The sequence below is a fragment of the Filicampus tigris genome, chromosome 15 (genome assembly GCF_054856515.1).
Source record: "Filicampus tigris isolate MCC_2025a chromosome 15, RoL_Ftig_1.0, whole genome shotgun sequence".
NCBI lineage: Eukaryota > Metazoa > Chordata > Actinopteri > Syngnathiformes > Syngnathidae > Filicampus > Filicampus tigris.
This window is the reverse complement of record NC_141231.1, coordinates 15,527,806-15,541,782: the sequence shown is the minus strand read 5'-3', so window position 1 is coordinate 15,541,782 and position 13,977 is coordinate 15,527,806. Positions and strand designations below refer to the sequence as shown.

Below are 13,977 nucleotides of genomic sequence, written 5' to 3'. Positions count from 1 at the left end.
AGTCAGTTTTATATATCTGAGATATAGTTAGTTGTTTTTTAAAGCATTTTATTGTTACTTTATTGTGTTCATAAAATTCTTCAATTTTAGTTGTAGTTATTTCATTCCTATTCTTCCTTGCTTATAATGAATACAATAAATATCATTTTCTGTTCTAGTGTGCCTATTGTTACAAACTATAGTCACGTGGGGTATCAATCACATTTTGGTGATGAAAGTCTCCAACAATCGTGACGTGAAATGTTCTTACAATAAAAACACAACTGGAGGGTAGAAATAAAACCCCCAAAATGATAAGAGAGTAGAATGATGATGTGTGAAGAATAAGACACATTGGCTCCAGTTTGGCAAGATGCGCCAGTGGACCATTAATCCCCTCTCCTTAAGCAATCCCAGCAATTGAATATTTATTTCCAGTCGGCTCAGATAGCATCCAGGCAGCAACATCGGTCCACTTCCCTCCGCTGCTGCATCACTCATCACGCAGCGTTGTGATTTTGCCGCAACTCAAGCGCGAAGATGAAGTTTTAGATTGTGGTTCTCCAAGGAGCATTTTGTTGCCAAATACATTTCATTTGTCGCTTGAGCTGTTGTTGTAGGGCATTTTTTTCCGCCATATTCTATCACTCCCGACAAACACAAATACAAGCTGACACAAACCAAACACGTCTTCTTCACTCTGGAATTTTGTGATATGCTTCCTTAAGCTCAAGCACAATCAACATTTAATCGCGCAATCTGATTTTGAGTTTTAATACACTGCTTTTTCCGTCTTGCAAGTTAACGTGATGATTATATGGGTAGAGAACAATACAAACCTTATGACTTGATATTCTTCGATATCTCTAAAATAAAAATATTTTTTAGACAGGCATACGTCAGAAACGTTATTACTTGGGGCGTGACGATTCATTCATTTGTATTCGGTAAAGTTCTGTACCACACGGACAACACTAAGTAACCGAGCTGCACATTCCGCCTTTGTGACGTACCGGTCCGTCTATCCGCCTATGACGGACGCCCATTTTGTAGGCAATAAATGAGACGCGGGACACTTAAAAATATATATATTTGGTGGGTGAGGGTGCGAGTGCTAGTTTGTCAAATTTGGTAGTCAGAAATGCTAACGGAAGCCCAGGCAATTTCTATTTATCGCAAGATTACTATTTATAAGGGGACCCCGGCTGGAGGTGATAAACGGACCGCAATTTTTTAGCAAAATGAAGCAAGGGACTTTCCGAAATTAAGATATCAATGCCAAGAAATGGGACATTCTGTGACCGTATTTTGTGCACTTGCTATATTCACTTTTACTCTACATTTTCGTGGCACGTTCATCCTCAGCTCCCTAATAAGGTGCTGTGAAATGCGCTTTAACCATAAACCGCATATATGTCATATACGTATGTGCTTATTTAAAGAATATGCTATATTGTACATGTTCGCAAAGGCTATTTTTTTTTAACAATATCTTTTTCTTTGTTATTAACTACTACAAAAGTGGGTCGTGAATTTGCAGCAATAGAAAAATGGGGTTCTCAGGTTGACCACAGTTGAGAACCACAGTTTCAGAATGGAGTCAACTATTGCAGCATGTACGTTATATGTAGCAAGGCTCACTTTCCAGTCATCACACTTCATTCTAATATTGGGCAATACAGTTTCTAGCACCTGACACAACAGAAAGAAAGACAATACAAAAAAAGCTGCTGACTATTAATATGGCCTGAATAATAAATATAAGCAATTTTTGCACTCAAATGCACTGAATAATCCTCAGCCAGAGACATAGTCATTGGTAACTGATAAGACCTGTCTCTCAACTGATTGTAACTGGGAAGTTGAGTAAGCCACCATAATGAGCTCCATTGTGATGTGTGTGCGCGTGTGTGTGTGAGTCCTTTGACCCCTCCAGGTATAATTAAGGACACATTTTACCCTAGTTTGTCTTCAGTGTGGTTTGGGGGGCCGGGGTGCATGAATGTGCTTGCGCGCATATGTGCATGTACGAGTGAGCGAGTGAGTGAGTGAGTGAGTGAGAGAGTGAATGCACCCTAATGTCCCCCATCCAGTTCCTTGTCCATGCTGACCCAAGCTGCCCTCCATTTGTCTAAAACTAGTGCTTCTGGGCTGATTGGTCGTATCACTTTCACTCACCAGCTCACGGACACATACACACACGCATGCATGCATATATATGTACACACACACACGCACACACACACTCACATGTTGAGGCCAAACCCTTGTAAAGGTGCATCCTTGGGGACTCGGCGTGAAATGTACTCTCGTTTGTGTGCGTGTGTGCGTGCGCGCGTGTGTGTGTGCGTGTCTGCTTTTGCTCAGCTGTTTCCTGCCAGGAGCCTGTGAAGGCCTCTCTCTTACTCTCCGACTCTGTTTAAAGCTGCTTTCTCGACTACGAAATGACCCAGCGAGAAACTCTGGCTGCGGACGATGTCATGAGGAGGGAAAAAGTGACAGCAAAATGGATGGCACTAAAATCTGATCCTCTCCCCAGCAAACGTACGCCATCGTTAGAACAAAACAACATGTTGAAACGTTCTTTCCATTGCCCTCCAGTGTTTGGCTACTTTCTAATTGGCTTTTAAGTGTAATATGTTCGAGCACAATTTCATTTAATGTTGAATAAACATGACTTTTACACGTGATGTTTTTTTTTCCGTGTGTCTTTTGACTCTATGAATGCTGCCTTTTTCAATGCTTATTTCCTGTGTGAGGCCACAATGATTTATGAGTATGAGTTACAGTATGTCCTCCTTCAAAAAAAACGCATCATACGGTACTTTCTGCAGTTGATGTCCTTTTTAAGACAATATAGTGAGGCCCAAATTATTCATACCCTGAACAAATTTGTATTCATGAATTTGTACGATGCAACATCATGCAACTCGTCGCTTTTCTCATGTGATCTCAGTGTGGAATACGGCCGTGTGCTTCAAGCGTGCGGAAAGATTGGACCAAAATGACAGCACGATCACAGTCTATCCTCATATTCAATAAAAGTACTAGTGAAATACAAACAATGAAATAGAGATCTGTTGAATTTTACTTTTAGCCTGGATACTCTGTCCGGTCTTATAACACGGTCAAATGAAACTGTCCGTCCTGCTGATGTGGAAAAACGTTCAGGGAAACTACCTTCAGAGTAATGGCGAAATATCATTTTAATCATTTGATTGCGCTTGTTTCAATGCCATCAAAGTATTTATTTACATGAAACCAGTCCCTGGTGCGGGCAGACTGAAAACCAGCCTCGGTAAATGATTACAACCCTGCCTTGTCCACTTTACTAGGCAGGATCGATGATTTTGCAACCAGAGCAACATGACTCCTGACAGGACAAAGGCTGTCTACTTTAGATACACATCAGCCAATCAAGAAACATGGACGCAAACACTAACTTGGCCTGTTATCTTCCGTCTTTATCTCCCCTGTCTCACATCTTGTCTCTTATCAGACTTAACAGCTCGTTACGTAGTTACCCAGGAATTCAGAGTATTAAAGTGACATTTCTGAAACCTTGCAAAAAGACTTCAAACAGTCAACGAGCGCAGTTCTGGTCTGCCGCAAGCTGGTTTATTGGTGCTTCTCCTTTCTTGAAAGATCAAATACAGTTTCAATTTATTTGGGCCCTAAACATCCATGGCGCATCATTTGTGAGTCTAAGGGCGGTTGGTGGCCTTTCAGTAAATAACTAAAGAATAAATATGAGAATTTGGCAAAAATATGACAGCTCCCTATCGTAGTTTTAGTCTAATGAAGCTGGCAAAGAATTGGCACCCATTTAAGCCACAATTAGCCTGTGACTGACACAAGAATGACGTAATGCCTACAGTATATTGAAAATAGTCAAACCTCTGGCGTTTTTAGTGATCTGATCTTAGATCTGGAACACTAGCATGGGTTAGAACATCCAATTGACACCAACCTGCTCCGAAGGCAAAGAAGAAGCTCTTGTCCGTGTGCTCTTCCAGCAGGGCTTTCACCCTTTTGCCCATCCGCTCATTCCTCTTGTAGATGAGTTCCTGCCTGAAGTAGCTGTCTATTTCCTGGGCGGTCACCTGCTCGCTGGGCGGCAGTGTTACATTATTGAAGTTTGGGACCTGTCATTGACAAGGTTGGTTGGTTGAGGACATTTTTTTTTTTTCTTTTTAAAGACGCAAATGTAACAGAATGCATCGCATTGCGCTCACTTTTGAAATGAACAGTGTTATCATTAAAGAGTTTCCAAAATATTGAACTCCAAAAACCTGGATGAATTGCCACTTCAGATGAGATGGGGGCGGGGGGGGGGGGGTGGTCAAGGAGGAGGTTTGGTGGGATGGAAAGGTTGGGCAAAGGGGTTAAGGGTTACTACAAAAGGTCAAGGGCCGTGTCATTGCAACACTCCGTGGGGTGAAAGGGTCAAAACGACTCTTAGCCTATTAACGAGAGGGAAAGCCACTGATGGTAATATCTGATCAAACCTTCATCCGCACCAAACTTCTTTCTTGGCTGACGCTCCTCCACTTCACAAAAAAATGGATTACATCATCACTAACATATAAGCAACTTTCTTGGTCAAGGCAATAGGAGTCACCTGTGAGGTGTCGTGGTTGAAGATGATGGAGTTGAGGTCTCCACAATTGTAGTGCCTGATGAGGTCTTCGGTTGTGTACGGGACCTGCAGGCTACCAGCCCTTAAAGACTCCTGCTGTAGTAAAGTCTGGTTGAGGGCAAAGATCACCTAAAATGAGAGGAAAAATAATGATATTTAAGGATTTTTAGTTGGTTAGTTTACACGCATACAGATTTGTAGGGTATGAGAGATTCCACATATTGTATGACAAGGATGAAAATCAGCAAGTGTCATCTTAATGTTCTTAAACCAACACAGCACTGTAACACAAACGAATGAGAGCACTTAACTTTGCCATTGCTAATTGTGTGACTTCAAAACTCTCAATTTTTGCGGAGCCATTGTAGAGCGGGCTACAGCGGCATACTTTTTGCTATGCTAACAGTTAGTATTAGGTATGCTAGTAAACGATGACCTAATCTGGAAAAACAACAACAGCAAAGTCTCAACTTCACTACAGCGCAATTTAAACCAGCGAGGTTGTGTCATTTGATATTTGACCAAAAGTTTCAGAAAAACATCCCTTGGAAGTCACACAAAGCTTTGTAATTCAAAATGACCTCATGCCGGATGCGTAGCACATATGACGTCACCTCACATCAGCGAGCGGCAGATGATTAAGTCTGTGCGTGCTTTGTTTTCCCTTTAAATTAACTTTTTGTGGCATTTTTATGACGCTTAATCCAGTAAAAGGTCTAGCCACAGCATGGGGTGTGAAGAGAAGAGCCACAAAAGAGAAGAATATAGATTTTAGGAGAAATGCGCTCACACTCCGTTAAAAGTTATTTCCAAATCTGGAGAATCATGCCCCATGAGCCAGGAATGAAAACCCATGTTGATGAGGTGGATGGGCAGCCATGTCAAGAGAATGATACTTTATACCCTTGATAATATCCTCAGAGTTTAAAGTGACAGTTAAAAAAAGGTGATTCTGGTAAACCCTGAAGATTTACTTAACAACTTCTTAAGACGACAGAGGCAGTTTGTCCCGCGAGCGCCTTTACGCTCGATTGCTGCTGGGATTTTGCTTTTGTGTGAGCGTGAAATCGGCCAGTGTTTGGTGAGAGGACCCCGGTGAGCCTGCCGCCAATGATGAGCGCTGCAGGAAGACGCGCACACGAAACCAGGCAGGCACACACTGAAGGTCCGCGGGTGTTTGGCCTCCCCCCCGTCTTAGATCGAACCGACCGAAATCAACACTCACCTCCGCGCGTGCTCTCTGATCTCATCACCGCCACGCACTCTCACAAAGGACAGGAAAGTGAAGTTGGTGGGAACGGCTCTTCAAAGTGAAGATGTGTGTTGACAGCTGTGGAATTAAGTCGATGTGTCCACAATATGAATGAATGCTTATGCAATTCACTGCGCATACCCTTACTCCGAGCAGGCCGACCCAAGCGTCTTGTTTTGTTCACGTTGTGGCCTCTAAGGTCCTCCGATGACACTTTTCCCTCTCGGCCGCCCCATTGTGGGAGCCTCGGTATAGCGGCGTAGAGGAGGGTAGCATGGAGCAGATGCCTTCTTGTCAGGGGACAAAGAACCCCTCCGTCACCCTGTCCTCTCCTCTCCTTTGCGCTCCCTCCAGCTTTCATCAGCCGCGCATCAAAGTGGCGCTCTGCATATGAAAAGGGCTCCCGTCTTTATGCCACGCAAATTAGCCTATCGCCGCCCCTCCCCGACTTCATTTCACAATAACACCCTCACATCTGTGCCCCGTCCGTGAAGGAAGGCCCTCATCTGCAGCGTCTCCACTCTCTTTTTCTCAGCTCTCTCCTCTTTCTCCACTCGCCGTGCCTTTTCAGCCCCTTAAATTATGGCTGTGAAGGGAGAAGGAGGGCGGCGAGAGGGGGTAAATGGGGGGCTCAGTCTTGGCCAGATAAAAAGGATGGCAGCTAAAAACAGGGGGACGTTTAGAGAAGGGCTGAGATGGAGAGGAAGCAAACAAACATGAAAGTGAAGACGGATACAGAATCAGAAAGAAAAGCCGAACGAATGATGTCTTTGTTTCTGCCAGTGATTCTTCTTCTTGTTTTGGTGCACTCTGGGTCAGTGGGTGCACTTTCCCACTCCCGCTCCTTTCATCAGGTCCCCCCGTTCCTTCTTCTCATCCGCGGCTGCCCCCGGCCTGCGCCCCTCCAGCATCCACACACAGACACACCCCTTGCTGATATCAAAGCAAACGGAGCCAATGAAAGTCAATAATTGTCCATTGTCATGGAAATGGTCCCTCTTGTTGAGATTGAGTGCGGTGGGAGTGTGCAAGCACCGCAAACATTATCACACTCGGATTCCCACATGTGGAGATTTGGAGTGTTCGGCGGGTAAGAAAAACAAAAAAGGACTCTTGCCACTCTATCACTGGAGTGTTATGATTTACTTTTCCTTGCAGAGAGGTTAGCTTAAGTCTTCATTCTAGTATTCATTCATAGCAACGGATACTTAATTTTATCTTTGTATCAAGACCCACAGCCTTTCTCAAACTTTGACCGGGCCTTTGCAAAGGTTACCTGAAGATGAAGTGAAATACGGCCTGGGAGAAGCCTTTTCATTTCACACCATTTTCTACTGGTCATTCTTTTCAATGTCCTGAGTGAGCTAGAAATCCATCCCAATGGTCTCTTGTGAGAGACAAGATACATCCTGGACTGGTCATCAGTCAACAGACCACACAAATAGACAAGTTAGACAACAATGCAAACTCCACACTGAAAGGTCAGACGCAGTGTTAAGCAAATAACCATTGATGACAACTGTTTTCCCAAAGGAATGCACTGGTCAGACGTACCGAGCCATGACTGAGAAAAGGGTTCGCCGATACTGAACAGCAAACCTGTGTCCGTGTGTCTGAGATAGCTGGTTTTGGACTGTTATAGCCAAGGTTACTTTATATGCCAATTTGAGGACATCCATGGGGCTGACCGAGATCAGGGAAGGAAATACTGTAGATTCCTTTGTGCTCCACCAAGAATTGTCTATTATAAGGATATACACTCTTTTCTTTCTTTACACCATTACACAAAACGGTTGTTGCACACCATGGGCATCAGTCCAGAGGTCCGAAACATCAGGTTGAAAATTAAGAGATGAACATTAATATGCTCAACAAGAACGCAATAATCACTCTTTCTTCAAAGAAGAAGGATCCCTACTGTCCGCCTTGATTAACGGCCGAGAAATCCAGTTGAAAGTTTTCACTCATCAATGTGACCTCAGCTACTGTCGATCAAGCATCACGGTTGGTTTCGTTATGTTTATCTTTATGAAAACTTTATCAACATACATTCCAATACACTAAGAGGAAAAGGAAAATGTGTGACCTGGAAAAGACAAACTGCTGTTCATACACTCAAAACCACAACGAGCTTTGGCCGTTTCCCAACGACAAACGATGGCCGTTTGAAACCTCTTGATTTCTTTCTGATTCTGATCTTGTCAGATAAACGTAACCCTATCACAGAAGGGCAAGGAAAGTATGTATGTCCGTCATTTTCGATGAGAAATCACAAGAGCAAGAAATTACTTCAATTAGGTTACAAAAAGATCTCAGAAATATAAGATAAGGAGAACATCTGATAAAGATTGGCAGTCAAATACAGCATTTTGGATCCAGACATACTTAAGTGATATTATCAGTAAGTAATCACTCAGCCCTAAAACGGGAAGCACTGAATGGTATCAGAAACTAATCATCGGGCCAGAGGTTTGCAAAGCAGTGGCTTTGAGAGTCGTGTTATTTGGTAATTCTACATCTGCACTTCGTAAACCCATCAAAACTCTTAAGAGATCTCGAAAAGCAAAACACTGTAGTTGTTACATTCATATACACCACAAATCTTGCGACACACCACTGCCGGTCCGTCATTTGTCAGCCAGGGTTCCCGTCTATCATTCGTCAGTCTGTCACTTTTCGTGACGAACTGAATTGTAATCGTCAGTCCGTCAGTTAAGTCCGTCTGTTAAGTCTGTCAGGTCGGCCGTCAGAAGTCCGTTGGTCGGTCGGTCGGTGACGAATGCAAAAGAATGTTCTCGTATTTACTAGCTCGCTGTCGCGTAAACGTATCCCAACGAGCGCCGGCGTTATTTTTAGTTCCGAAAAAAGTTCATCAATCATCCTCATGGCTGCAATTTCCGCAGTGATGATATCGTGGGTCAATATGTGGTTTGCCGTGAGCTTTCGCTCCTCATTTATTACGGTTAGTAGACGGATGACTGTGTCAAAGAGAAGCTAATGGCTATCACGGTCCAAGTTTCATTCAGCGGCTTTTTAACCGACACCGTGCACTCACACACATACATCTATCACCGCAGCGTAAGCAAGCTTTCGCTTTTACGCTGAAACCTCAGCTTTTAAACACTCACCCGCATATAAACACACACACTTGTCTGTTTAACTTAGCTATACTGTTTCCACACTTTATCCTACATCCTTTCTAATCTTGCTGCCCGGCCTCCCCCTCGACTCTCGCTAACACGTTCACGCAGTGATTTCATTCCTCCCCTCCTAAGCCCCCCCCCCCCCCTTTGATTGAGCACGTCCCCTCTCCTCCTGCTCCTCATATGCCTCTTTCCATCCATCTCTCCCTCCCCTCCTCGACGCTTTGATCCTAAACATCCCCTCTATCAGCCGGCTCTCTTAAAGACGTGACCCCTGCATTCCTCGGGTCACTAATGACCTCCTCGCCGTGCTCGCGTGTGTGTTTGCGTGCGCAAGTGTGTGTACACCTGCGCGAGATTAGCTCCACGCTCCAAGTGTACATGTAGTACGGCTGCATATATGTTGCAGCGTGGGTATGCGTGTCTTTTTAAATGCTTCAATATTGTGGATTATTGCTGCCCCCCCGCGGAGCCAAAGGTGGACCTTTTTTTTTTTTTTTTGCTTTATTAACTTTTCACCAAGGAAACAGCTGGCAAATGATTCAAGGGAGAATGTACGGGTTACACACACTAAACTGAGTTGAGTTCTACTATGACATGTACTCTACTCGTGATGTAGATGAGGGATGGGCAAACTGTTGTGTTCAAGGGGCACATTTTAATTTTGGGGAAGGGAAGGGCTCATTCACTGCCATCGATATATTTACTTGTCTTTTCACAGTCCAGCCATTCAATCCCAGGAATTTATTTATATATTTTTTCACATTTTTTCACATTTTTAGGGTAAAAGAGTGTGAAAATATCTGGCAGTGAATGAGTTAAATGTATACGCAAGGAACTTAAAATTGTTATATTTTAATAATTAAATAATGCACGCTCATTTTTCTATTTAAAAAATGGTTAAACTTACTTGGCCAGATTAAAGAACGTAGCTGCCCGCACTTTGCTTATCCCCAGTATGAATGATATTATTCATGGAATCAGCCTTTCAACTACAGTATTTTTAGTCTATAAGGCCGGCATTAGCAGCATCAAAAATGGGGTGTTGTGTGTTTTCGGTTCAAATGTCAATAATCCTTGTCCTGGATTTTTGGGTGTAGTTTTTTTTTTAAACTACTTAATGCTCCTAATGCATCAGCTAATCTTTGTTTACTTTGCGTAACCGTTGTCAATCTACGGCCACTGTGTGTACTTTCTTTCATTCTGAGCTCACAAAGAGATAGTGTGAAGGTACCAGGAACACATACAGTAATTGTGTGAATGCTGAGACAAGTGTTCACACTATTGCTATTGTAGGCTGGGTTTAAAAAAAGAAAGAAAAAAAAAAAAAGATTCTTCCTTGAGAAAATAGACTTAATGAAATCAAATAAATAAATAAATAATATCTTTTGTAAAGTATATCAACTTGATTATCAGTACTATTAGTACTAAAAGTACTATACTGCACAACAAATAATGACACAATAACAATACATTCACACCATTAACGGGTCTGTCGCCCGGAGAATGTAACCTCGCGCGTCATTAAACCTGAATGTCAGCATACGCTCCTTCACCAGTCTGCTTTGTCTTCAATGAACGTGAACATTTTAGCCACTGATGAAAAGTGACCCCTGGGCCCACAGTCAAATATACAAACCACATTTCATAAGGGGCTAAGAGCCCAGTCATCCTTCTTGCCTTCTCCCTGTTACCATCTCTTTTTCTTCATCCAAAACCTCATTCTCTCTCTCTCTCTCTCTCTCTCTCTCTCTCTCTCTCTCTCTCTCTCTTGCTCCATCTCTGTCTAAGTCTCTCACCCTGTAAAAACATTCTTGCAGGGTGCATTTACCTTGGTGCCCTGACGCAGCCAAAATATTTAGGCTGTCACAGGGAATCAGCCTCAACGCAAATGGCTTGGAGGTCTGCGCGTGTGTGCGTGCACGTGTGTCTGCGTGTGTGTGTTGGGGTTTGTGTTGATTGAAATGTCAATCCCCCCCCCCCCCCCAACGAGCTGTTTAAGCGCAATTCTAAAGGTTGCAGAGTGTTTCATATATAGTTCATTTCTGATGTGATGGTTTGTGCCTTATTTTTGTTTGTTTTTTAATGACTTTGATTGTTAGTCACACACACCAAAAATGTTGGATCAGCCACTTTTTGGCTAGAGAGGACACTCTTCTGACGTCTTAGACTAAACAACTGAGGACGGACAAGTTAATGACAGGGATACTAATAGTTATGGCTCGGCTCATACTGTGGTCTCCTGATATAGCACTGTGGTCTCCATTCATATTCGTATTATAGTTTAACCGTGGTGTGAAGATTCAGTACGAAAATAACGGTTCAACACACGCATAGCGGTGGCACCTGTCATCACTATAGAGAGTTGATAAACCGCACACGCTGATTTACTTCTTTAAGTGTATGATTCTCACACTCGTCCACATCAGAGCACCAACACACAAGTGCGCTTGTGTCCATTGACTGTCAGTAGACTTCGCGTTAGCCAAAGCATAAACGGTGTGCACGTGTCTTCAATGTGGCACAAGGTCACCTCACTATGGATTTTTTTGTGTGACTCACAATAATTCACAATAACGCTATTTTTATTTCACCTAACTTATTCACTGCCAGACATTTTCAGACCCTCTTTTACTCTAACGTTGGAAAAAAATATGAAAAAAAAAAAAAGTCAATGCAAAAACACATTTTTGCTGCGCACCTCACGAAGTTAATTTCAAAATTAATCGCTATGAAATTCCCGTCTCATGAAAACTCCACCATCCAGAAATTAGGGCCACCCCAGACTTCACCAAATCATGCCTCTTTGGTGGCTGTGACACAATTTCCAGGTTTGCGCATGCTAGGTGTCTCAGAAGTCTGGACGTGAGAAATCGTGGCACCTTGAAAGTGCAGACCAAAGTAAGGAATTGACTTAAGCGCTAACAGGAGAATATACCCCGAAAAGAGCGGCACAGATTTGTTGCCTGTCGTGGAAGTAACCTCCAAAACTCTTTTGTCAAACGTGCGAGAGTTGCAGCTGCATCGGTACTGACAGTCCATGTGGAGCTTTGGCGGTCGCTCTGGCAAAAACTTGGAGCCATGTGGGATGAGTTTGGTGCGGCTATGGAGAAAAATTACCAGGCTGCTTTTAGGACATTCTGCTCCACCATGTTTACCTTGACTGGGGAAGTTGTGGGTCAGAGGGGAAAATACTAGAAGCAAAGTAAGGAGTCTCAGAGGTGGGCTTTGATGATCTCTACGGCTGAGGTAGCAGAGGTGATTATTAAACATCTTGGTGGCAGAGCCTCGGGGGTGGATGACCTAGCAGCAGCTATTAATGATAACCACCACCTTGCATATTAGACATAAACATAAGGCAAAATATCGAGCGAGTTACAGTGAAGAAATGTCATTTCATGAAGCGATGCCACATGCAAACAACAGTAGGGGGCGCCTACTAGGGGGAAGAGGTAATAATAGCACCAAGGAGCAGTATGATAAGACTGGGCAAGCCTGTGTGTGCCCTTGGTTTGGTTGAGGTGTCAGAAAATAGTTGAATTTTTTTTTTTTATTTCTACTATGCAACCCAACTTCATGACATCCGAATACTCATGAGCTGAGATAATTTAAATACAGGGAAATTAAAAGGCCAAAAATGATAGATTTGGGTTTAAATGTGCAAAAGATAAACCTTAGCGGTATTTGCGTGGTCTAAATCTCACAAGTTGTGAATTACAGTTATTTGAGATTTTTCTGGCTAAAAATAGTGAAAAACTGTCATCAGTTATATAATAACATATTATAAGAAGGAAATATGTGCCCTTTGGATTTTTATGCCTCATAAAACGAGTGTTACGGTGCCCATATTATTTTTGTGTGTTTTCTCTGCAACTTACACTCGTTGACTGGGATGACACTGCAAAGGCAAAAGCAAAAGGCATTTTTTTTTTTCTTCACAACAAGCACAACACAAAGAGCACTTCCCGAAATAAATGTGCAACCTTTGGCTCGGCAGAACAGATAGAGACAGCAATAATCATAGCACAAAGCCAGACTGCATAAACCGCTGAGCCGCACTTGGAACTAAAGCGCCTGCTGACAAACCAAGCCTAATCAACGGCACACACACCAAAACATGTCACAGCAATATGCATACAAGCATGTTCCATCAGCTTGCTCCGTAGAAAAAAAACACAAACTCACTCACTGGTGGTTGTTGATGCGCAGCTTTCCGCCACTGACCACAACCTCTTAACCGCACACTAGCAAAATGGGAGAAACACCCAAAAATGCTGAATTTGTCTGGTTGAACAAAATGTCTCATTGCAATCACCGATGAAGCGAAAGGACCGCCAAAACCGTGTCAAAGCTGTAGGAACACGCTATAAAAGTGTTCAGATGGTCCGTCAAATTGGCCTTTAATTCGGCCCCTCTGAATTAATAGCTGCCAACTAAGCCTATTTCCTAGTCTTATTCATCACCCCCTGGAGCTGTTAGTTGAATTCACCTCGACAGCCAGAAGAGTGGAGAACGCTTGCACACCACTCATGTTTCAGTTTTGCTTTTTTTTTTTGCACTGTAACATCTCATTTGGGTCACTTGAAAGTAGATGTAGGTGCTAGCCGCCAGCTAGCTTGCGAGCTAACGGGCTTACAGGGCTCCTCTTTGGAATTTAATTAATGACACAAGATACATTTTTGAAAGTAGGCGCAGCGAGCTAGCTAACTGCATGGTGTAGTAGTAGAAATCAAACTAATAGCAACTTGAAATTGTGCCGGATAACAAGAACTCACAGAACTGGACTACTACAAACCTTATCACAAAACATGGTAACCACTGTACTTTGTTTAAGAGGGTAAGTCAAAGCATTAACAGTTGTCATCTAGTGAAGTTCAAATTTGGGGCCTTTACAGCTTCTTCTCAAAAATCTTATATATTTATATTGTATACTAAAGTATATTTTTAAGCAAGGTGACAAAATG

At 42.9% G+C, this 13,977-nt stretch overlaps 1 protein-coding gene across 1 annotated transcript in view; it reads right to left on the bottom strand.

The window, feature by feature from the left end:
• trabd2a (TraB domain containing 2A) overlaps positions 1-13,977 on the bottom strand; it is a 65,721-nt gene that overhangs the window by 20,388 nt on the left and 31,356 nt on the right. The window contains exons 5-6 of the mRNA XM_086054341.1: positions 4,601-4,747; positions 3,950-4,124 (exon numbers count right to left, since the gene is read on the bottom strand). Of these exons, the coding sequence (XP_085910467.1) occupies positions 3,950-4,124; positions 4,601-4,747 (322 nt within the window). The remainder of the gene's footprint in view (positions 1-3,949; positions 4,125-4,600; positions 4,748-13,977) is intronic.